The sequence below is a fragment of the Anopheles funestus genome, chromosome 2RL (assembly GCF_943734845.2).
Source record: "Anopheles funestus chromosome 2RL, idAnoFuneDA-416_04, whole genome shotgun sequence".
Lineage (NCBI taxonomy): Eukaryota > Metazoa > Arthropoda > Insecta > Diptera > Culicidae > Anopheles > Anopheles funestus.
The window spans coordinates 95,560,528-95,583,583 of record NC_064598.1 but is presented as its reverse complement, the minus strand read 5'-3'; the positions used below and the strand labels follow the sequence as shown (position 1 = coordinate 95,583,583).

General features: G+C 42.3%; 8 protein-coding genes across 11 annotated transcripts in view; 6 read left to right on the top strand and 2 right to left on the bottom strand.

Moving 5' to 3' along the window:
* Nucleotides 1-23,056, bottom strand: part of LOC125763339 (laminin subunit alpha-1) — a 272,329-nt gene that overhangs the window by 74,943 nt on the left and 174,330 nt on the right. For 3 of the 4 annotated variants that reach the window (XR_007418340.1, XM_049426335.1, XM_049426337.1), the window contains exons 1-2: nucleotides 2,638-3,998; nucleotides 463-1,033 (exon numbers count right to left, since the gene is read on the bottom strand). Coding sequence is in view for 3 of the 4 variants with exons in the window: in XM_049426335.1 (XP_049282292.1) it covers nucleotides 463-751 (289 nt within the window). In the remaining variant the exon portion in view is untranslated. Of the gene's footprint in view, nucleotides 1-462; nucleotides 1,034-2,637; nucleotides 3,999-23,056 lie in introns of those variants that run through there. The other variant, XM_049426336.1, reaches the window with a different exon arrangement.
* The window catches only part of LOC125763388 (rab3 GTPase-activating protein catalytic subunit), a 356,077-nt gene that overhangs the window by 246,647 nt on the left and 86,374 nt on the right, over nucleotides 1-23,056 (top strand). The gene's annotated exons all lie outside the window — the stretch shown is intronic.
* On the top strand, nucleotides 5,929-7,087 carry LOC125763599 (uncharacterized). Its single transcript, XM_049426941.1, has 4 exons — nucleotides 5,929-6,246; nucleotides 6,371-6,673; nucleotides 6,738-6,848; nucleotides 6,934-7,087. The coding sequence occupies exons 1-4, from the start codon at nucleotides 6,142-6,144 to the stop codon at nucleotides 6,973-6,975; spliced, it is 561 nt and encodes a 186-aa protein (XP_049282898.1). The 5' UTR covers nucleotides 5,929-6,141; the 3' UTR covers nucleotides 6,976-7,087.
* LOC125775008 (uncharacterized) lies at nucleotides 7,179-10,141 on the top strand. The gene is made up of 8 exons (XM_049445388.1): nucleotides 7,179-8,064; nucleotides 8,135-8,416; nucleotides 8,493-8,603; nucleotides 8,678-8,701; nucleotides 9,235-9,432; nucleotides 9,500-9,655; nucleotides 9,720-9,977; nucleotides 10,042-10,141. Exons 1-8 carry the CDS (start codon nucleotides 7,993-7,995, stop codon nucleotides 10,096-10,098), a joined length of 1,158 nt encoding a protein of 385 aa, XP_049301345.1. The 5' UTR covers nucleotides 7,179-7,992; the 3' UTR covers nucleotides 10,099-10,141.
* LOC125775007 (keratin-associated protein 19-2-like) lies at nucleotides 14,406-14,771 on the top strand. The gene has a single exon (XM_049445387.1). It carries the CDS (start codon nucleotides 14,406-14,408, stop codon nucleotides 14,769-14,771), a length of 366 nt encoding a protein of 121 aa, XP_049301344.1.
* LOC125763410 (probable aconitate hydratase, mitochondrial) lies at nucleotides 16,596-21,692 on the bottom strand. Its single transcript, XM_049426591.1, has 7 exons — nucleotides 21,605-21,692; nucleotides 21,345-21,514; nucleotides 18,577-20,036; nucleotides 18,332-18,503; nucleotides 17,834-18,045; nucleotides 17,465-17,756; nucleotides 16,596-17,388 (listed from the first exon to the last, which is right to left on the bottom strand). Exons 2-7 carry the CDS (start codon nucleotides 21,375-21,377, stop codon nucleotides 17,194-17,196), a joined length of 2,364 nt encoding a protein of 787 aa, XP_049282548.1. The 5' UTR covers nucleotides 21,378-21,514; nucleotides 21,605-21,692; the 3' UTR covers nucleotides 16,596-17,193.
* LOC125763621 (general transcription factor IIH subunit 5) lies at nucleotides 21,988-22,420 on the top strand. Its single transcript, XM_049426974.1, has 2 exons — nucleotides 21,988-22,171; nucleotides 22,234-22,420. Exons 1-2 carry the CDS (start codon nucleotides 22,137-22,139, stop codon nucleotides 22,418-22,420), a joined length of 222 nt encoding a protein of 73 aa, XP_049282931.1. The 5' UTR covers nucleotides 21,988-22,136.
* On the top strand, nucleotides 22,461-23,026 carry LOC125763606 (zinc finger HIT domain-containing protein 1). Its single transcript, XM_049426950.1, has one exon. The coding sequence runs from the start codon at nucleotides 22,461-22,463 to the stop codon at nucleotides 22,932-22,934; it is 474 nt and encodes a 157-aa protein (XP_049282907.1). The 3' UTR covers nucleotides 22,935-23,026.

Below are 23,056 nucleotides of genomic sequence, written 5' to 3'. Positions count from 1 at the left end.
CCAAACATTCAATAATTGTAGATCTAGATCCTAGAATAGATTTTTGTAGATCTATGAATCTTCATGATACAACTTCGAAATGTTGTGTTTTATTGTCCAACCTAGATCAATTGTTGGAGAAATTCGATTTCAAATTTATGCCAAATCTTCACATCCTCATTCGTGGAGATCGATAAATTGTTGAAACTGTATATTAACTGCAGACTTCACCATAAAGAAAAGAAGCAACTCTAACCACCGGGATTGTAAAAGAGCGCCATTACTCATAACTCCGTGGGGTATTGTAACTTCATTAGCACGTACAACCCTATAATTAACAGCCACAAATTAAAGCCTCACGAGTCGGCACTAACCAACCTTAGCCTACGGCTATCAGTTGTTGGAAGATTCTGCTAAGATAAACATTCTCCCCCCCCAAAAAAAGGTTCTTATTCTAATTAGAAATCGAACACGCGTACGCACCTTGCCGCCCGGAGTGCCGTGGCCGATGCTGTCGCCATATTTGTTTCGTTCGTCGCGGTCGATTCCGTATCACAGCCGGAAGAGCACCGTCATCTGCATCACTCCATCCCATCGGCACGAGGTGCTCTGTCTGGTCTGTGTCTACATCGCGGCTTTCACGTCGCAGCATCTCCTCAACGGACATATCGTCGTGATCCTGACGAACCCCGATCACGACGCTTACACTCAGTGCTAGTAATAACGTCACCAGGACGCACTTTGGTCGTCTGGAACACATCTTAAATCTCATTTTCACTATTCTCACTAATTTCTATTGCTCACGATTGCTTCTTCTTTCACACTTTCTTTCTCACGATCACACACGCGTTTGCTTCCGTTTCAGGGCGAAACGATCACACAACATTCGCACACTAATCACTGCACTGAGGGCAGCGCACTTGCTTCTTTAGCATTCTTGGCACACTTATTTATTCACTGCTTTGCTTACTTATCACAAAGTAAAGGAGAACTTGCACAAACTACGCGCTAACTATCGACGTCTAGTGAACTCGTATGTTCCAGGGTGACGAATCTGTACATGGAGAAAAAAGAAAACAGAATGATGAATATAAAAAATAATATTAATCATACATTTTCATCTATTCTAACTAAATAAATCCAAAAACCAAATCTTTTCTCAACATCTCCAAATTACTCAAATTCACCCAAGGTAAATACAGTTTTATTCACTCGATAAATAGCTGATGACACGTGAAAAACAGCACCATTGCGCTACTGGCGCTGGTTTTATGCTCGCGTCATAAAAGCTGTTCTATCTACTGTTTTCCGATTCCTTCCCTAGTCGTGCCAAAAATCCCAACACGCACAATTTTTACGAATGTCCGAACCGGTAATGAACGACCTCCGAGCGTTTGTTGGAGCGTGTTTTTTCTCGAGATCGAATGTCAAAAATCAGCTGCCCAACCATACAATAGGTCTGCAAGAATTCGTCAGTCGCAAGCAAAACTGGTTTCTGACTAGCGTCGGCCGGCAAAATACCGTCCTGTTATCGCTATTGTAACTTCTCCAAGCCTGTGCCTTCTTTGCATGGAAGTTTATTGGTTCGTGCCTAAAATACCCTTACACATAAGTGGCGGAAAATTATTCAATTCGACGAATATTGTACCAATGTGATCCACTAATCTATCAGCCTTTGGCCCATTCCGTACTGGTGGTTGGTTGGTTTTTGGGATGGCCTCAGCATACGGAATTTGTTGTGTGAAAGAAACCTGTCTGCTTGCTTGTTCGGTAAGCTCACAGGCTATACATTTAAGAGTGTCGCTTTTCGATTCGACTACTCCAATGTAACCAATGCAAAATATTTAAATGTGGACTTTAACTATCCTTTCAACAAGCACTTTAATTCAATACGTCTAGCGAAAAAAAATGGAATGAACAAGAGGAAAAATGTGAGCAGTAATTAAAGAATAAATATGCAAAGATCATGTTTATATTGAATCTACAGCATAGCAACAAGGTCGAAACAATATAATTTTAACACCCTGAATCTTCCATCTGAGTCTCCATCTTTACTAACCACAATTCATATGAATCATTTCGCTTTCGTGAGAAAGTTCATCACTATTTCTTCAATATTCACTTTTACTAAAGATCTTCAAACTTATCTACGTTTCCGGGGATCTGGGAAAAAGGTGTGATTTTAGGGCGGGAAAAACAACACCTACGATCGATCTTTATTGCTGTCAATAAACGCGAGAGGTCACATGGTAAACATAGCCCACAAGGTGTTGGAAAAATGTGTTGTCAAAATACGAAAAATACTTTCCTTCGTACGGGTAAAGCGATCCTAACAATTTCGACTCATTTGTTTTGCCTCTTTGCTGAACATTCCATGCATTACACTCACACACACACACACCCAAAAGCTAAAGAAAAGCAAGAGTAAATGTACCGCCCGGATCAGGATGATTTCGCACTGTAAATGGAATGTACAGCCATTTCATTCGCCCCATGCAGCTCACTTAGCAAAACGAGCAAATAATGCGCTCGATTATGCTGCAGAACAAGTGGCCAATAAAACAACGCCAGTACTTACTCCACGGAGAAACCCTTTCCTGTTTTTGTTTGTTGCTCTGTTCTTTTCATATTATTTTGGGGCGAAAAGAATCCACTTACCAACTTCATCAGCACAATCATTGCCAGCGGTTGCATTTAGGAACCGCTCGTCTGCAATACCACCGTCATCAGCAGCATCATCATCATCGTCGTCGTCGTCGTCATCGATAGTGTGCTGAGGTACTGAGGCTTTTTGTACTGGCAGCGACCGGCTGCGACCCGGAGGAAGGCGTGATGAAAAATGGCATCGCATTGATAAGGGCGTCTATAATTACTTTCTTTTGCAGCAGTTCGCAAGCGAAGGAAGCGTTGAAGGTGGCAAGAATGGACTCATGTCCAATCGGCTTCTTTTGCTAAACTTATTCACCAGCCCTTTTCCAGGTTCTTCGCGTGTCAATTAGTGGCCTTTTTTCGTAAGTTAAATGCTCTTTTCTCGCGGCACGTAATACACGTTTGAATTGAGACACTGTACCAACCCACACAAGCACTGAACTTTGCACACTTTGCGATACATCAATTAATGCGTGCTGCGTGATCGCTTTTTTCCCTTGCAAGCAAGATTCAAACGCACCATTTTTGCTCTTTTATCCTGGTGCGCCAAGCACCACTTTGAGATCGCAAGGATGATCGATAATTTCTCACGCACTTCGATCACTTTGGCAGGTGCCTCTGCACATCGTATACGAGCCCACTTGCTCTGTTGCACATCGTATCTTGATGCAAAATCACGAACAAAAAAGACCACGCCACTGTTGATGCTTAGCAGCGCGTTTTGCTTGCGCTTTTCCGGCCCACAACCACTGCGACGTCGCGAAACGTCCGACGTCGCCTGAACCGCGGATTCGGTTTTTGTGCACTCGCGGATTTGGCTATTTTAAGCTCCAGTCGAAAGAACACGCCGGTCCGCAATTGCCGGCTCAGGACGTAGAGCAAACTGTCACATTTAAGCGACAATGCGACTGGCGGTCGGTAAATCTTTTCATGTAATTGTTTGCATCACAAGTGTTGCGCTTCAAAACTCGTTCACTTTATTCGTTTTTCGGTTGCAATAATACTGTATCACTAAAAGAAAATCATATCACTAAACACTTGGATTCGTTTATACTTTGCTAACCACGGCACAAACGCGACCGATCACTACGAACCGCACGATCCAACATTCCGATGAGCACTGATCGTACAGAAACAGAAAACTCGGATAAATGCGTTGCGCTCAGCATCCAAACGTGTCGTACTCTCTGGTAAAAATCCTCTCGCACTTAAATTTTGAAACGTGGTCGCTTAAGTATGGACTGAGAATTAGCTGTTTGTTTGAAATATTTTTAAGTTTTTAAAGCTTAAAAAATGTTTCTAATAACATATAAATATATGTTATAGCAAATAAATTTTATTAGAATAATATTTCTTCTTCTTTAGCATTCTAAATCAGATTGAGCAGACGTCAACAATTCTTATCTGGAGATGATGTTTTGAGAGGGAATCTAGAGAACACTCTCTTACCAGCGAAATTATGCTGTTTTTCATCCACGTGGTTGGTTTACCGGCGTAATTTGAATTTGAAATGGAATTACAAAATCAAAATGATTTACATTTGAATTTTTAACAAAGAAATTCAAAATATTCCTCATTATGAAATGTATGTAAATTGAGTATTTTTTTCAAGAGTAAGTTTTCCTGGAAAATAATACTTTTCATGTTTTTAAAACTATATTTTTGTCTTCATAATTTAATTGTTCAGTGTTTGTTAACAAATTTATCACAAATCAATCACAATTCAACGAGAATCACAAACTTTTTTGAACATTCAAACAGCAACTCGCGAGAATCAATCGTTCATGAAATATTTCAAATGTTTCATGTTGAAATATTTCATTCATCCATTGTTGCATACAAACTGCACAGTCGAATGCCGGAAGTGCATGATGCATTATGATTGTTTCATTATCTTCATCACAGTTCTTAGAGACGATACGGGTATTAAGTAACGGAAAAATTGTATTTTTTTTACCTTACTTCGCAAGCGTAACAAAATGTAACGCTTGAAGCACCCCCAAGTAATAGTTTAGCGAAAGTTTTTTTTTTGACAAACACAACCCCTATGTCAATTGGGGTCTTTGTTGGCCCTATTCTTAAAAATTGAGCTTTTTTGCTGTACAGGAGTGGATGTTCTCTTGGGTGGACCACCTCATTCCGAGGGGTAATCCCCTGCTTACATAGTATTTTTTAACGAGACTATCATGCACACTCCTGGATCATGCACCTTTCCCGATACGGTAATAAAACCGGTCCCAACACACCCAAGAAACACTTGAAGCTTATTCGCGATGCAACTTCACTGACCTTTCCCCGAACAAGCGCTAATCTTGCAACAATTAGCTCTAGCAGTTTAGCGCCTGGAATCACTGACGTCCATCATTCCACTAAGTACGCTGCAGGTGAGACAATTCTGTGCCGGTCACGTGTATGGATGCGCCTAATAACCTGACGGTAGCGATCGATCGCTGATCGAACATGCCGTCGTACTATGCAGGAATTATTTGCACGTTCTGCTGTCCGGTAGTATTATAATGAGTGGAATATTTACTTTCCTGCTACGGCTCATCGCGCACGTCATGTGCACGATAGTGACGATCCGGTCTCTAGATACTGTCGTCTGGATAATGAAGTTGCATTAAAACCATAGCTAGCTCACAACATATTCAACGATTCCCGGTAACCATCCCCTGCAATGGGTGGTTTATCAACATTTTACTGTTTCCTGTTAACTTACGAGACGTAAGTATAGCCAGTCGATATCGTTGATATTTCCCGGAAAATCAGCTAATGTTCGGAAACTCGGCGAAAAGTTTCATCAGCCTGTGAGAACCAAGGATTTTCCAGGGTTTCTACAGGTAGACATGTATGTTCTCGACTCATCGTCAAAACTTGAAGTGTTCCAACCAAAAACAAAGGCTCCAGGGGGGATTCGATCAGTAAAAACCGGCGCTACCCTCGCTCACAGAGAGGTAAATAATTCAACTTTAATTGATCAGTCACATTCATCTTGATTTGCGCACTGTTTGTTCCGAGCTCCATCACCACCTCGCACGATTACCTACCTGTAGTCTAACACGCATTCTAATCTACCACAGATTGGCATTAGTCAGTCGTGGTCTTCCCCGTGTATCAGAACCTGAGCACAACCAGATCCAGCTGGGGCTGTTTGTGTCCGTGTTAGTGCACGGTGCGCTACTCCAACGCCAGTCCAGCTCCAGAAGCTTACGACTCTCGCTAAAACGCTCGTGGGGAGATGGATCCGCTGGTCGATTTTCGTTCATAAATAAACCCCGCCATTCGAACAGCGAGTGATTCTGCTCAACACGCTTGCCACTGACACGGAACATTTTAGCGATTACTACCAAACCTGAATGTCACGCAACGTTGTACTGTGCCCAGTGTTTAGTGATTTTTGATCCAGATAAAAGGTGGCATATGTTTTCCGGTTCAGTTGATCGTAGTTCGCACGTGTAATCAATTATTGTGTGTACCAGGCGCAGCCACAAACCGTTGTAGAATATTTCCAAAATGGGTTCCAAGGCACTTCATGCGGGTGTTTCGCATTCAGCTAGTGGCGTTAGATTTGTTGTCATTCTTTGTTTCACCGGCCTGTTGGGAGTTGCAATGGCTTGTGTAGGTATTTGCTCGTTTCCATCTTAACCCTTGAACGCCACTGGGAGTTATCGGTTGCTTGGCAGTGTTTTATGAGTTACGAACCTCTGCTCAGTAATTGCTCAAACTTCTCTAACATCCACAGAACGGTGGCTACAAGATACGCATGAAAAAGATTGAAAACTGTGCCGGTGCGGATGCAATTATTACTGCCGATGAAAATTTCACCGTCGTGTTGACGAAAAATTGTGATATCAAATCGCGAGGCTGCGTACGATTTAAGGACTTCAAGACGGGCAATGCAAAGTACACGATTTCCAAGGACGGTGTACAGGTGCTGCAGGGTTCGACCGACATCTGCGATCAGGCGTCCCGGCCAAGGCGTACGGAAAACATTGCCGAGCTGTTACGCAGTTTGGGCGTACCGGAGAAGTGTCCGATTGATGCGGTAAATGGGAGTCTCACCTAGCCTTTTGCACGCCGACTAATAAATGATCGATTCTCTCTTTCAGGGTCAAATTTGTACCGAACCCAGTCAAGTGGTAAACATTAATCGCTTCAAACAATATCTTCCCCTTGCACGGGGTGCTATTGCCGTAGATGTTTCCGTTCAGCATGATTCGGTAGGTGGCGTACAATTTCTTGAGAATTCCTGATATGCCTAATGTGCTAATTGTAACTTGTTTTTGGGGGTTTTTAATTTTGCAGGGTAAAAGTTGCTTCAAGATTCGCTTCGACATAACCAAGTAGGACGACAGGAATGACATCGATCTATGTGGCACATGTTAGAGACCAATCAAATTAATTGTTTTTCTTTAAATAATAAAAATATGTTATACAATTGTTTACGTTGCAATCGGAATTGAAGCTTTTGTAATTTTTTTTAAATATCACACAATATCATATCATATGATGAAAACAATTAAAATGAGATCTCTCCCATGCAGTGGTGTTAGAATAGTAGTGGTTGTTGCATTAATGGAAATTCCAAATCGGATGATATCTGCACCATTTGGTTAATGTTAAACTAGTAACTGCAAATTCAGAGCTCGAGTGCATATATCTGGATGAGACTTTAAATCAAATTATTCTATATAATAAAAAAATTATCATATTTCAGATTTCTGAATCTCTTCAACCTCATAGACCAATTCAACGTATAATTTCCTTAGGAGCTTCAAATGTTGTAGATTCTCATAACTTTGGAGATTCATAAACCTGTCGAAAGACAGACTCATGACTAGAATAATTCCACACTAAGAATTCAAATGAATTACTATTTTCAAATGAAGTGAAGTCTGTCAGCAAACAACTTTAAATATTGCGCATCAAGGAATGCTGAATACCCTTATTTACCCAAAAGCTGGATGGTCAGTCATGCACACGGGAAAACGATCTGTATGGGATATTGACGTATCATCATTTAAAAATTCCACTGAAAAGTTAACACAAAACCTCACTTTACAGATCAACACATCAAAATGAACTATAATTTTCTATCGAAATAAAATTGTTTTCGATTGTCTAGAATCTAGCGGGAAGGAAATACGCTTTACAGTTATCAACTATAAAATGATTGAAATATTCCAACTCAGATCCATAATGGCGAATTGGTAATTATTGGTTTGGGCTCCACACTGGAAGAAGACCAGTCGGTATCAATCTTTCATTTCCTGTTACATTTAAATATATAACTCAATACCTCAAATGTTCAACAACATTCACCAAAGTTGCGACTGCTGTTCGTCAAACTAACGTGCTCCAAAAATGAGGTCTTCAAACTTATATCTAAACGTTCTATTTGTCGTCAGTATCATCGCACGTGGGTCCTTGGCTTGTGTATGGTTTGGTCATAAACATATCTTAGCCGAACTAGTAACTTATCTCACAACACTTTGATTTTGTACAGAAAGATGGATACTCCATCAAGGTGAATAGCGTCGAAAACTGTGCAGGTCCGGACGGTATTATAACGCTTTCGGATAATGCCGGCCTCACCATGCAGGACGATTGCTCCCTCGTTATGGAGGGATGCGTACAGGTGAAGGCATTCGAAACGGCGTCCGGTACGGTCAAGGTATCGAAGAATGGTATGAAACTGTTCCAGAAATCGATCGACCTATGCAAAATGGGATCTAAGTTGCCGTACATTAGTGAATTTCTACCCGATGGCGTATGTCCTCAGAGTGAGGTAAGGAGTTTGTGTGCTGTAAATTATGTTGTGCCAAAAGTGGAAGTTTCATTTAAATTATGTTTCTTCATTTCAGAACGAAATCTGTGCCGATCCGGACCGAAAGATTCCGATGGATCGCTTTAAAAAGATGATTGGCATTATGAAAGGCTCCATGGTGGTTGAACTTAACCTTGATCATGATACGGTTTGTAAAAAAAATATGTCGACTAATGCTACAGTTATTTATTTAAACAAATAATCTGTGTCTGTTTTTTATAGGGTAAAAGTTGCATCAAAATGAATGTGGAAATATCCAAATAAAAAACGTTGATTCTTTATGAACAAAATCATTAAAACGTTTTTTTTTTGGAATGAACCTGTAAATGAAGCAATCAAAGAGACATTATATAAATAAAAGTACGTCCAGGTCTAAATTGCCTGCAATTAACCGAATCATGTTTATTTTGTTAAAAATAAAAAGCTGTAGAATGATCCTGTGATAGAGATGCCATGAATAAAGTAATTATTTGGTGTCGTTTTTGCTCAGTGCAATATTTAAAAGCTTCATATTGGTCTTTAATACTTAGATAGAAGACTGCGTAAATAATGATCGAGAGTTTTCCTCATGAAATTCAACCTTTAGAAAAACAAACTATTAGTTGAAGACTACATCATCAGTAAATGTATAACCACAAAAACTTGTTGCTCACGGAATACTCATTTCGTAATACATATGTTTTGTACTTAATTACAAACAAACCAATATCGTTGCAGACCGACTAGACCACTGTATCCGATAAGCGTTACACTTAATTACACCGGAAATGTACCGTTGATTGAGTAGCTGCATTCAAACAATGCACGCGGGATGTTTAATGCGTTGGATTATAAATATAAATCCGGTGCACTGCTCATATGAGTTACTAGTGTACTTGGGACTACCTATCAAACCTTCTACGATGCGCTATTCCCGGGGTGTAATTGTGATTTTGGGAATTTTTCTTTTGTGTCACTCAAAACGCGCCAAAGGATGTGTAAGAAAGGAGCATTACTGTGTGAAAATTGCTTCCATCAGCTAATGTTTTCTTTCCTGTCTTAAAGAATGGTGGCTACGAATTGATTATACACAGCATCGATAACTGTGCCGGCGAGGGACAAGTCGTCACGATCGACCCGAAGTCAACCGTCACACTGACGGAGGACTGTAAAGTGAAGTCTAAGGCAACGGCACGCACCACAGGATTCAAGAAGGCAGAGGTAGCGTTTAGTTAAAGTATAGGAAAAGATCTTGTCCTTATCTTAATCAAATATATCCTACAAGATGCAAGTAACCATTACCAAGAACGGACTGCCGGTCATGAAGGAAACGGTAGACATTTGTGCGAATCTGGATGAGGCGGCCAATGACAAGCAGGCGGCAGAAATCATCACCATGTTTGGCGTTCCCGATCATTGTCCAGTGGCTGCGAGTGAAATTCGTACCGATGAAAGTCAAACGTACAGCTTGGAGAAATATAAAGATCATCTACTGGTGGCTCAAGGTCGATCGATTATTGATGTGCTCGTAAAACATGATGTGGTAAGTGATAGTAAAAAAAACGAAATTGGAAGATAAATTAATGCACAATTTTTCCTATTTACAGGGTGAAAGCTGCTTCAAGATTGACTTGGAAGTAACTGCACCAAAGCTTCTAGGCTAACAAGCAAACGGTTGAGTCAAGACACAGTTCTTACTGTTTTTTTCCATTGCATATAAAAATGTATTTTCGATAAATTGGTGCAAAATAAACGGATTTTCATCTAATTCAAGTCATGTGTTCAACCTAAATCAACCCTCCTTCGGTCAGGGGGTCTTGAAGATCAGAAATGTGAAAGAATGTTGATAGCAGAAGAAAACCTTTCTTTTAACCATGGAACAACACGATGGAAGGAATATCTTGTCTAACTAATTCATTGATTGATTTACTGAAGTTTCCTACTAATCATTACATTAGTATTTTATGTTATTAAAAAGTATTTATATGCCTGCATTTTTTATGCCATAAATGTAAGAACGGATTTGTTCGAGAGAAGCGAAGAGGTGGTTTTTGAATCGTTTTTTTACGAGGCTTTTTCATTCGTCACTCTAGGAGGAACGAAGTGTGTGCGAAAGAATAGTATGCGAAAGATAAAATCAAGCGACCGCTTCGGCAATTATAGTTGTGTAGGTGTGGCGTGATAACGAAGCAGGCGAGATAACGATCATGAGTAAAGGAGAAATTCTGATCAGTAGCGATCGGACGGCAAAGCGTATGAGTAGTGAAACAAAGCTCTCGGTACTTGGACTATTTCGCACGTGTTTTTAATTTTTTTTGTGGTACCGTAAAAAGTGATATTCTTTCCCGAACGTCTTAGTCTATATAAAAAGAATGAATATTATATAAATTTGTGCGTTGATTTGATGCTATACAGCGAAATTTGTTCAGCACGCGTTCCAATCGTTGGTAGCGTCGTTTTCCGTTGTGCCAGCGTGTGTCGATGCTCGCGTGATACTTGTTAGGAAGTGTAAGTGACAGATGAATGCGACTGTGAAAGGGACAAAAAAATCAAAAAACGGTATTATTTACCAAAGAAAATACAATATTTCATTCGGTATTTGTGTTTTAAATCAATTTGAATCTTTTTTTATATAAAAAAGATTGTAGAAAGTATGAAAAAACGATGAAGCAACCAATGTGAAAGACGCTGTGGAGGAAGCTGTGGTGAGGTAGTGTGTGTGACGTCCTGATTAACTCTTTTGACATGTCATAATTCATCTATCCGGTTTCGGGACTAATGGTATCGTGTGGTTAAGTGAGCGTGGTTAAGTGATAAAGAGATTTGTTCTATCTTGCTCTTACATGTGCAGGCAATGTGCATGCTTGCGTTCTTACTCCGTCGATAAAGTTAACATTGCAGACAGCGCAGTTGGCTAACGATGGAGAGTAGGTGTGTGTGTGAGTAAGGATATTTAAGATCAGTGCGTGTACTAAGCTAGCAGTAAGCTAGCAAATTATTTGAATTTGTGTTGTGCAGTGCCATTTGAAAAAAAATTGCAAGTGTTCGTGGTTTTTCGGTGAATGTGATAAAGTGATGTCTTTTTTTTAAATGAGCTTAATGCTTGATTCGTAAATTTGTGTATTATAAAATGTTGCTATTGTAGGCGATTTAGTGTTTTAAATGTTTAAAGTGTCTATGTGTGTTTGTCCTAAAAAAAAAGTGTTGGTTGTTGTTCGGTGAAAAAAAAGTTATCTCTATTTGTGTTTTAAAAAAATGCGGTCATTATTTTAGTATTAAAACATGGCGTGTATTGCGTCAATTAGTGTATGAAAAAATGTGCGTTAATTTGTGTATTTTAAAATGTGGCCATTACAGGCGAGTATAGTGCTTTGAATGTGCAAAAGCGCATTAAAGTGTGTATGTGAAAGAAATATGCCAATGTGCCAATGTCAATAAAAAAATGCAAGTTTTGCTTGTTTTTTAGTGAATAAAAGTTATTTCTATTTCTAAATGAGCTTATTTCGTGAAAAAAGTGGCCATTGTAGGCGAGTGTATGTGAAGAAGTGGGTATGTGAGAAAGTTTTGTGTAAAAGCAAAGGGTGGTTTATTAAAGTAAAGTGTCCTGCGTCCTGCGTACAAATTATCGTTTACACCGGTAAGTAAATCACATTTAATCAAAAATATTGAAGCAATTGATAAGACATTTTGCCTCAATACTTAAGTAAATAACCCCTCAACCTGTTCCCTAGGAGCTTTTTATTGGTATGGCTCCTCCCCACAAGCTATTCCGCCTACAGAGCCTCCAAGCGGCTTCATCCACCACTCGCTACAAACCTTTATCACTCACCATGTGAGAAGAAAAATCTCACAACTCATTATGTACTCACTATGGTGAGCGTTATTCTGTACAGGGTGACCACTATTCCGTGGTTGTGAAATTTAGTATGCCTTCGCATTTGATTCGCTTCTCAATTTTTGTTCCGCCGTACCCCACTTAGCACATCGAATGTTAACCTTGAAGATGTAAAACATGTTGAAATCTCTTTGACGAATTGTGAATGAGTCAATGCGTAATCCGTAAGAAGCTTTAAAAACCGTACGCCTTCATTCATAAACTAACGCCGGTGCCAAACAAACGATGGTGACCTCGGAGCAAAAGGAAATGACCAGCGACAAATGTGACCTGAACCATGGTCAAGATTAATCAGCCGGGGACCGACCGAGGAGGTTTTTTTTGTTCAGAAAATGTTTTTTCTAAAATTTCCGTAAAATAACACCGAGAAATTATATTGACTTTGTGTTATTAGACAGTTGAAAAACTTTCATTTTTCAAACAATTTTTGGGCATTTAAGAGCTATTCAATTTATTGCATGTGACGATTAGTTTACATCAACTATCGGCAAAACAAAATTATTCCTAAACGCAATTTAATAGTATCAAAAAATCATTCTACCAAAAACAATGAAGAACAATTTTCGGAACAATTAAAATGGCTATGCGCGTAGCATGAAAATCGTTCGGTTCCGGGGTGAACCCACTCATAACGGGCTTGCCATTGGTGGTGACAGTACACCCTTAACACATCATGCTTCCCGGTGTAGTGCTGTGTGCGGTTTGTCTTCTGCTACCGATGACCGGAAACGCGATTCCCACGCCACCGTTGCCAGTGAACAGTCCGTTGGTTCCATCGCACGAGCGCAGCAAGGGCACTTCCGAGTTGAACCACAATGGGCTAGAGCGGACCAAGCGCAATCTAGACATCGGTGACATACTGAAGACGATCGGTGTTGGGGTAGATGTCGGTGGGCCGCAGATAGGTTTCAATACGCCAAACATTACGCTTGACACGCCGATCGGTACACTTGGGTGTCTGGGAGGAAATAGCCGCAGCCGACGGGATGATGGCAGTGGACGGGCTGGAGAGGCCGAATCGCTCGAAAAGAGTGAGGAACGGAAGGGCATTGCGATAAACTTATCGTTCTGAGATGTCCAGATCTAGAGTACAAACGGAGCCTATGCATATGTAGTGTGTTTTTTTGTGTATTTGCGTTTTTTCCCCCTTTTATGCTTTATATGCTGTTGTCCTACAAAATCAGGTTTTTGTGTTTGGATGTAAAATAAAAGTGCACGACTGGTGATTGTTTTCCTTTTCTTTGCATCTTGTGTGATTAAATTGATACCTTGAATGCACCAGATATTGTATTTATTATTAGAAGTTGATGTTATGAATATTTCTAATAAATGACATACATTAATTTAACAACTCCGTTCAACATTATTCTATTTTTCTACATGTTATGTAGAGTTTTTTTTATTTTATTTACGAATTATATCCAATCTTTTCCATTTGGACGTTTAAAATCAATAACCAACCCTCTAGAGAACTTAAAAAAATTAAAAAATTAGAAATAACAACACTAAAAATTGGATAACGCAACACACCCTTTCAAGGGTAGCGTACAAGCCCGCTATCGCACAATTCCCTAGCGGCTTCCCTTCGAAAAGGGCTCGCGCAAACATCGTTGCAACATCACCCCAAAAAGTGGGTGTATTTTCGGTTGTAATTTTGTACCACCGAAAACTAGTTCGAGATGAATCAACGGGTCGATCTGTCTGCGTGCGTGTATGGGTACGGTCTTTCCCACCATTAAGGTCGGTGGCCCTGGGAGTCTTTCCCTACCCGGCTAAACAGACAGACGAACCGACGACTGTTGGCCGTACGGCGACCTTGCAGACAGCGAATTGTTTCGCGAGATTGTTTCCGCCGGCTACTATGCAATGATGTTGATCCCGCAGTGTGGGGACAAACCCCTATATCCCTTCTCCAGAGCAAAGTAGAGGAAAAATTTCCTCTAGCACGATGCTAACGATATAAAAAGATCTTGCAACCGAACGAGTCACGTAATCCAGCGATCGTCTCGTGACGGAGAAACAAGGTGTGAAAACAAAATTTTAAGCCACAGGCAAACAGTGACCAAGTTATCCAGAATGAAGATCCAAATTGTGCTGTGCGTAGTGTTGGTGGTTCTGTGCGCCATCGTGTCCGCGGCGGAGGAAACGAGCACGGACCGAATCAAGCGTCACGGATATCCGGGCTTTGGAGGTGGATACGGAGGATATGGTCACGGATATTCGGGCTTCGGTGGTGGATATGGTGGATATGGTGGACATGGATATCCGGGCATTGGAGGAGGCTATGGACTGTACGGTGGACACGGATACGGAGGTTACGGAGGTCATGGATTTGGACATGGTCACGGTTATGGCGGACATGGCTACGGCGGTTATGGTGGATACGGATACGGTCATGGTCATGGTGGCTATCCTGGTTTCGGTGGAGGATTCTTCGGCTAAAGCAACGATGTACAAGTGAGCTGAGAAGAACTGCCGGGGCAGATTTCAAACGGGCAGCCAGTTCGGACGCGTCTCAGTTAAAGCTAAATATGCCAAAATGTGTTAAAGTTGTTTGTTAAAATTATACAACCCTGAAAAAGAAAGTGAAACAGAAAAGTGATGAAGCAAATGAAGGAGAAAAAAGGATGAACAGTTTGAAATAAAAAAAAAACGGACAAAACAATCTATCAAATATACAGTACTCACGATCTCTTTTACAACCTGCAAATCTCCGTGATTCATCATGTCATTCCATTATTATGCGAATAAAAAACCCGTTCCTGTAACATTAAACTTTCCTTTCTTGTTTACCCGTTTACCTTGGTTAAAGGTCACTAGTTTAAAGATTATGTGTACACCAAATTCAGTTTCGTTACATAAAGAGTAGACGAGTATTACTATCCTATCTACACACAGTGTCACTAATCTGACATTAGATTAGACAATAAAAGCACCTATTATTATTTATTGAACATTACGGTCTATGCAGTATTGTCGAGGTAATTCTTGACTAGGGTTTTACATTCTATCGTTTTTTTATAGTAGGAAGTTCCTCCTACTAAGCTGCCTTATCCCGGGCATACTCGGTTGCTTGTCCAGTCCAGTTGTCCAGAGTCCAGTTGTCCAAAGTCCAATTTATAAATTTAGTTGATGGGGTCTGTCGATGTTTTGTTTCAAGTCTTCTGTACGCTTTCTGGGTGGCTTGTTGTTCCTCGATTTGCGTCTTCTGTGGCCATTAAGTCTCTAATTGGGACATCCGGATCCCTGTTGATTGTCGCTATTGCTGCCAACAGAGATCCCCTGACATCATGAAAGTCTTTACAAGATCACAGAAGGTGGTCTGTGTCGTGATGTCCTGTACTTCAATCACAAACCTTGGTTGGAGCCAGATTTATACGCTGAAGGTGAGCGCCTAGCGCAAAATGGTTAGATCTGAGCCTAGACATCATGCGGATGAACTCTCCTCCCTCAGGGAGCCCGTCATACCAGGGTCGTAAGGAGACTTTTGGTGATGTCGAGTAGAGAAATCTCCCAAGATCATCTGCTTCCCATCTGCCTACGTGCTAGCCAGAATTCCTGGAGAGAATGGGCATACTCGTGACAGAGGATGGGCTTATCATATAAATCACCTTCAGAAGCGCCTCTTCTTGCCAAATTATCCGTTTTCTCATTAACCAGTAATTCCAGAATGAGAGAGAATCCACACAAGCGAAATGCGAAACGCCTTTTCAAACAAGGAGCTTAGGACCTCTAGAATTTTTTGCACAAAATAGTCTGGGCTCTTAACAGACTTCACCGATTTGAGTGTTTCCACTTGTGTTATAGACACCGAAACCAGTGACGCTGTCTGACGACGAGCCATCAGTGTATTACTGTTTGTGGTTATCTAAATGACCGTACTTGTCCACGAAAGTGCTGGGAATTGTCATCCAGCGAAGACTATGCGGGACAGTTCTAGTTTCCTCCGTTAAAAGGGAACTGTAGGTCTCTGGAAGTGCGACACGATTAGATGTTGTATAGCGCTAGGGTGTGCTTTTAATCAACTCTTTTCTCAACACTGATGCAAAAAAACTTGACATGCAACACAATTCTTTCACAAACGAATATGAAAATAGATTTTCAGTAAATTTTAATTGCATTTATTTACTCAAAACTGCATAGCATTCATTATTGTCTAAAGAATCTTGAAAATAGAATCAAAAGAAAGATACGCTCAAAATCTACCTTGCTGTATCCACTGCATTGACTGGGTTGTGGCGCAATGAAAAGCAAACGAATGGCAAATAAAACTGGAGAAAAATTTATTCTTCCTCATCATCTAGTAAGTTTAAGAGATACATGCTAATAACGATCGCAGTTCGTGCACTGTCTTCTAAACGTTAAGATTTGCATTCATTGTAGTGCACGATAGTACGTAGCCTTAAGTGTGAACGAACCGTCGTTTTTCTTCCCGGGATCTTAGGTAATTTGTTGTAAGTTTCTAAACTTCTTGTTGAGGTAATTATCTCTACCAAACCAATTGACGGAGCAATCGGATATCTAGTTACGGATCGAACATAAGTAGCAGATATGGGAGCACGTCCGAAGTGGAGTCGCTCCGGGGCGGGATCATAATTTGCTCTATTTACAACACTGGCAACAGATTGCTGCGCGACTAAACATGGTTTCATTGATTCATAAACAATAACACACATAAAATGACCTGCAGTTAGAAGCTACGAATCAAAATTAACCTCTCTTGCGGTGCAATTGATTCGTAGACGCCCCTTTAGGCCAAATAATAGTTGTCACGACTTGTCCACCGTTCTAGAGATGGTGATTAATGGATTTTGGTATGGAGATAAGGACTGAGGGAGATAGTGGGTAGTCTCGTGTTTACACCTTACTTATTGGCCGCAATTTGCTTCATGCGGTTCAGAGCGCTACCCGCCTTGAACCATTCGATCTGCTGTTCGTTGAACGAGTGGTTCAGCTTAATCTTGTCTACCTTACCGTCGGTCTTGATCTCACAGTCCAGCTGCTTGCCTGGCGCAAAGTTGTTAAGGCCCAGGATCGAGATCTTCGAATGCGGTTGGACCTAGAACAGGAAAAATATAATTGAAATTGATTGCAAATATTGCTATTTCTAAAGATCTTCCAACAATCCCGCGTACCTTATCGTAATCGGCGGGGTTAGCAAAGGTCAGCGGCAGCAGGCCCTGCTTCTTGAGGTTCGTTTCGTGAATACGGGCGAATGACTTGGTAATGATGGCACGGCCACCCAAATGGCGCGGTTCCAGTGCGGCATGCTCGCGAGATGAACCCTCGCCGTAGTTTTCGTCACCGACGGCAACCCAGTTAATACCCTTGGCCTTGTAGAAACGGGCAACATCCGGTACACCAGCCCATTCGCCATTCACCTGGTTCTTGATTTTGTTCATTTCGTTGTTTTCGATATTAGTGGCACTGGTGAAAGAAAATGAAACTTCAACAGTTAATAAATTGTTTTCACAAGACGATAAATTCTCTAAAAAAAAACCTACCCAATGAACATGTTGTTCGAGATGTTATCTAAATGGCCACGGTACTTCAGCCACGGACCGGCAGCCGAGATGTGGTCGGTGGTACACTTGCCCTTAACCTTAATCAGCACGGTCATATCAGACATATCCTTACCGTTCCATACATCGAACGGTTCGAGCAGCTGAAGACGCTGGCTCTTCGGATCCACATCGACCTTCACGCTGGAACCATCCTGTTGGTGAGTGGGAGAGAGGAAGGAAATAAACCATTAGAACCTTGACCCACATAATACACTTGCTTCCGAGCGTGTTTTGTATCAGAGTGACTTCATGGCACATGCCACTCTACGTTACACCATCAACAACTGATAAGATAAGCGATCAGCTACGGGATTTTTGGTGAAGAGAAGTTTGCAGTAGAAAGTGAGGACGGTTGGTTGGCGTTTCGCTGAACATAAGGACTTTGAACGTAGCAGTCACGTGGCACTATGTAAAGCGTGTGTCTTCCCGTACACTTACCGAGGGTGGTGCTTCGTAGGTGTCCATGCCAGGGTCGAATCCCTTCTGCGGGAGCTCATCACCGAACGGAGACTCCAGCTTGAACTTCTTGCCATCAGCGCCGGTAAGTTCATCGGTCAGTGGGTTAAAGTTCAACGTACCAGCAATCGAAAGGGCCGTCACCAGTTCAGGGCTATTTAGACGAGAAAAATTGGGAAAAAAGAGTTACATAGGAATGAACAAAAATTACCAAACATTTTACTGACCTCGTGACGAAGCAATGCGTAGCCGGATTGGCATCATTACGACCGGTGAAGTTACGGTTGTACGACGTCACGATCGTGTTCTTCTCGCCCTTCTTCACGTCCTTACGATCCCACTGGCCGATGCAGGGTCCGCAAGCGTTTGCCAGCACGGTACCACCGAACTCCTTGAACGTCTTCGCAATACCATCCCGCTCGATCGTAGCACGGATCTGTTCCGATCCGGGCGTCACATTGAACGGAATTTTCGACTTCAGCCCGTGCTTCATGGCATTCTTAGCGATCGAAGCACAACGACCCATATCCTCGTACGACGAGTTTGTGCACGAACCAATCAAACCGACGCGAATGTCCATCGGATATCCGTTCTTCTTCGCGTTCGCTCCCAGCTTGCTAATCGGGTGGGCCAGATCCGGTGTGAAGGGTCCATTAATATGCGGTTCCAGCTTGTCCAGGTTGATCTCGATCACCTGATCGTACTTAGCACCGGAGTCAGCAGTCAACACGCTTGCCTGGTACTTGCCGGCTTCTGCAGCAATGGCCGAACGGCCAGTCGATGCCAAATAATCGGCCATACGCTTGTTGAAGGGGAAGACCGAGGTGGTGGCACCAATTTCCGCACCCATATTACAGATCGTCGCCATTCCGGTGCAGGAGATCGAATCCACACCCTTGCCCAAGTACTCGACGATCGCACCAGTACCGCCCTTCACCGTCAGAATGTCGGCCACCTTCAGAATTACGTCCTTCGGTGACGTCCAACCGCTAATCTTGCCGGACAGATGGACACCGATCACGTTCGGGCACTTCAACTCCCACGGGATATTCGCCATTACATCGACGGCGTCAGCACCACCGACACCAATACACAGTCCACCCAGACCGCCACCGTTCGGTGTATGCGAATCAGTACCGATCATCAACAGACCCGGGAAAGCGTAGTTCTCCAGAATGATCTGATGGATGATACCCGAGCCTGGCTTCCAGAAACCAACGCCATACTTGGCACCGGCCGTCGACAGGAACTTGTACACTTCCGCGTTAATGTCCTTCGCGCGGGCCAAATCCTTCTCACCGCCGATCTGTGCCTCAATCAAATGATCACAGTGGATGGTGGATGGGACGGCGACCTTCTTCAGCCCGGAAGAGATGAACTGCAGCATAGCCATCTGTGCGGTAGCATCCTGCATCGCCACACGATCCGGTCGCAGTCTCAGATAAGAAACACCACGCTGAATGTCCTGGTTGGCCGGATCATCCAGATGCGAGTACAGCACCTTCTCGCTGAGGGTTAGCGGGCGTCCGAGACGCTTCTTCACCACCTCCAGGTTCTTCTGCAGCTTCTCGTACGGCAGGTACACATTCTGGTCGAATTTGGATAGTGCGACCTTGGAGGCAGCGGCACACGACGCGTGGAACTGGCGCTGCTGTGCATCAACGGCGTACCGGGCAACCTTACGGGCCTATTTTTGAGGAAGAAAAAAAAAAGGAAGTAAATTATTTTGTAATAAGCCGAAAGAATATTGTTACACTATCGACAGGAATTGCATAGAAACGCAAAAACAAACAAATCGAAGCACCAATGTTGATAAGCATAATCAGCATTCAAGGGTGTAAAAACAAAAATATTCGCAGCTCAGTCTGATGAGCGATCCGTTTAGCACGATCTTGCGCTTGTTTGACGGATGTTCTTCTTCGCGTTTTTTTTTTTTGTGAGACGAAGCATCCAGAAGCGATACGTGATCGATGCAAATTGCAAACATCTACCAACCCAAACCCTTAAAGGGGAAGTTGCCGTTCGCAGGGCGTGTGTTGGAGGAAAGGTAAACAAAAATAGAAAATACACCAGGCAAGATAGGCTGTGAGGGAAACTTTGATCCTCAACCGACACGTGATATGGCGGAGAAATAGCGGCTGAATTTTTTTTTTTGGGGGATAGGTCGTTCCGTAACGTGCAAATGAACGTAAATAAACATGCAAGTAGGAAGAATTGGCCGCATTTTTTTTTGTTCTAGTAACCACGATTGCAGTTTTGTTCCGATGACATTCCACAAGGACAGTGGCCTTGAAACGGCATACGAAATACGCCGCGTTCATTGATCACGACTCAGGCCGGTTTTTGTTTTATTTTTTTTAGCTGTTATCATTCCTACAAGAAAAGGCAAAAAAAAAACCGGAACAAATGTCACAAGGTATAATACGGAGAAAAAAAACCTTTCAATGAGACAATCAAGAAAGAAGCCAAAAAGACCTACTTTAGTTTCTGTTATCAGGAAAACGGTGGCTTAATCATTTAAGCCTTCGCCATACCGGACCACGATAATAAAATAAGAACACCCACACCTTTAGACACGGGTATGGTAAAGGGGAGGGACAGGGTTAAATTAAAGTTCCAACGCGGCGCCATTTAAAGTTCTTGGAAAATGATTCCCACATATGTTGTCACATACAGTGGGCTACTACGGCTCACACCTTCACACGCCCTTCCTTCATCGTAAAAGCCGGCCGGAGTGTCTTGGGAAAAGCGAGAAAACAAATCCATTGCAAAGAGCTCGAATTTTCTCTTAGTCGGATCGATTATCTAACCAACCCACTTGGTCGTGAGGACAATTTTCTCGGCCAATGTTCTACTTTTCGCAACACGCACGCACGTACTTGATCGAACTACACTTTTTTGCGGTGGTGTGCATGTAACGCAATGTCCTTGCTGGCTGTCCTTTGATGCCTTTTTGTAGGGTATCTCCCACATGCTGGCCACTTTTATATCGTACCTGTACGTTCAGCAAACGGGAATACTGCACCATCGTTGCACACTACACTGGTAATACGCGAACGGCAAATAGAAGGATGCGTGTGTTATGGTTGTTTAAAGCACCACCGACAGCAAACACCAACGGTCGGAACAATCGGAAATCTTCAGCCTTCTCAGCTGGAAGATGAACTGTTGAATGGAAAGGAAGATTTAAACGAAACGATAGCGGCCCGTCGTCGTCGGCTGCAGGGCAAAACCGTGTGAAATTTGTAATGTTACCTAACCAACCCGGGAGAGAATTGAATGAGAATAATTTTGATAGTCCGTTTTCCGCGAATGTCAGATGTACAGATTGTTCGGAAGCAGGAGGTTGGATCATGGAATGATACTTTTGACAGATGGGATCAGAACGGAATGTTCTTCAGATAGTGGTACAATCAACTGTCAAAAAGTTTTCTAGATTTTGTACACATTGAAGCGGATTTTATGAAATTATCGTCACAAAAATACATAAAGTGGCTTGAATTCAAAGAAACCTCATTTTTCCGCATTGTAAATTTACACTCTTCTTCTTTTTCCTGTCACTGACTATTCGTGTCGAAACGAACATTTAATATGGCGGCATGGATGATGACATGAGCTAACCCAGTGTTATCGATATTACCGCATTGACAGTTGGAGCTGTCAACAAAATTGTAACGCACTTTGTTTACAACGATGCCGACGCATTAGTTCAGGAGAGAAAAAACACATTTTCTAGCATTTGCTTGTCGTGCATTCATTGATAAGGGAAAGTAAACCTTATTCAGCAATGGTGAATGTTATGAAGGGCGTGCTTGTTGAGTGGTAAGTCGATTTATTGCAGTGTTTCCATCTCGTACTTCATAGTTACTCTTCTCACGTAACAGTGATCCTGCTATGAAACAGTTTCTTCTTCACCTGGACGAAACGCAATCGCTCGGGAAAAAGTTCATCATTCAAGATTTGGACGAAAAGCACCTTTTCATTTCGGTCGAAATCGTCGAAGTATTACAAGCGCGCGTTGACGATTTAATGGATCGCATCAGTTTCCCGCTGCACGAGAAGGACGCATAAATTAACCCAGCAGTCAATCGTTGCTCACTACACCACAAAAATGGCAGGACGTGAATCGGGACGTATCCGAGAGGCGGACAAAAAACGCACCTTAGATGATGTGGCACGAAAGCGTCGTGCTCGGAAGGCGTTGGAAGCACTGGAGCAGGACAACTTCCATGAAGATCCACACGCCGACTTGGTGATGTCAAAAAAGGTGCCCAAGTTTAGTGACAATCTGGATGGGAGTGGACCGAGCAGGAAGAAGAATCGCCGCACGAAGGGTGCAGAGTATTATCGGGCAAAGTATCGAAAAACGTTCCCCCAGTTGTTGGACGAAGAGAAACAGCAACGGCCAGATCCGCCGAATTACTTCAGTGCGGCTGCACCACCTTCCCGGTTGCCGGAACGACACTTTTGTGCGGTTTGTGGCTTTCCATCGAGCTACACATGTACCGCTTGTGGAACGAGATATTGCTGCGTTCGTTGTTTGGGAACCCATCAGGATACAAGGTGCTTGAAGTGGACCGCTTAGAGAGCCGGCGTTAGACTATTACTCTACGGAAGGTCGAAAATGTACAGTGATTAGCAGGAGGAAAGAATAAATGGAAAACAATTCTTACTTTACCATATTTCTTTCAAATAATCCAACGCACT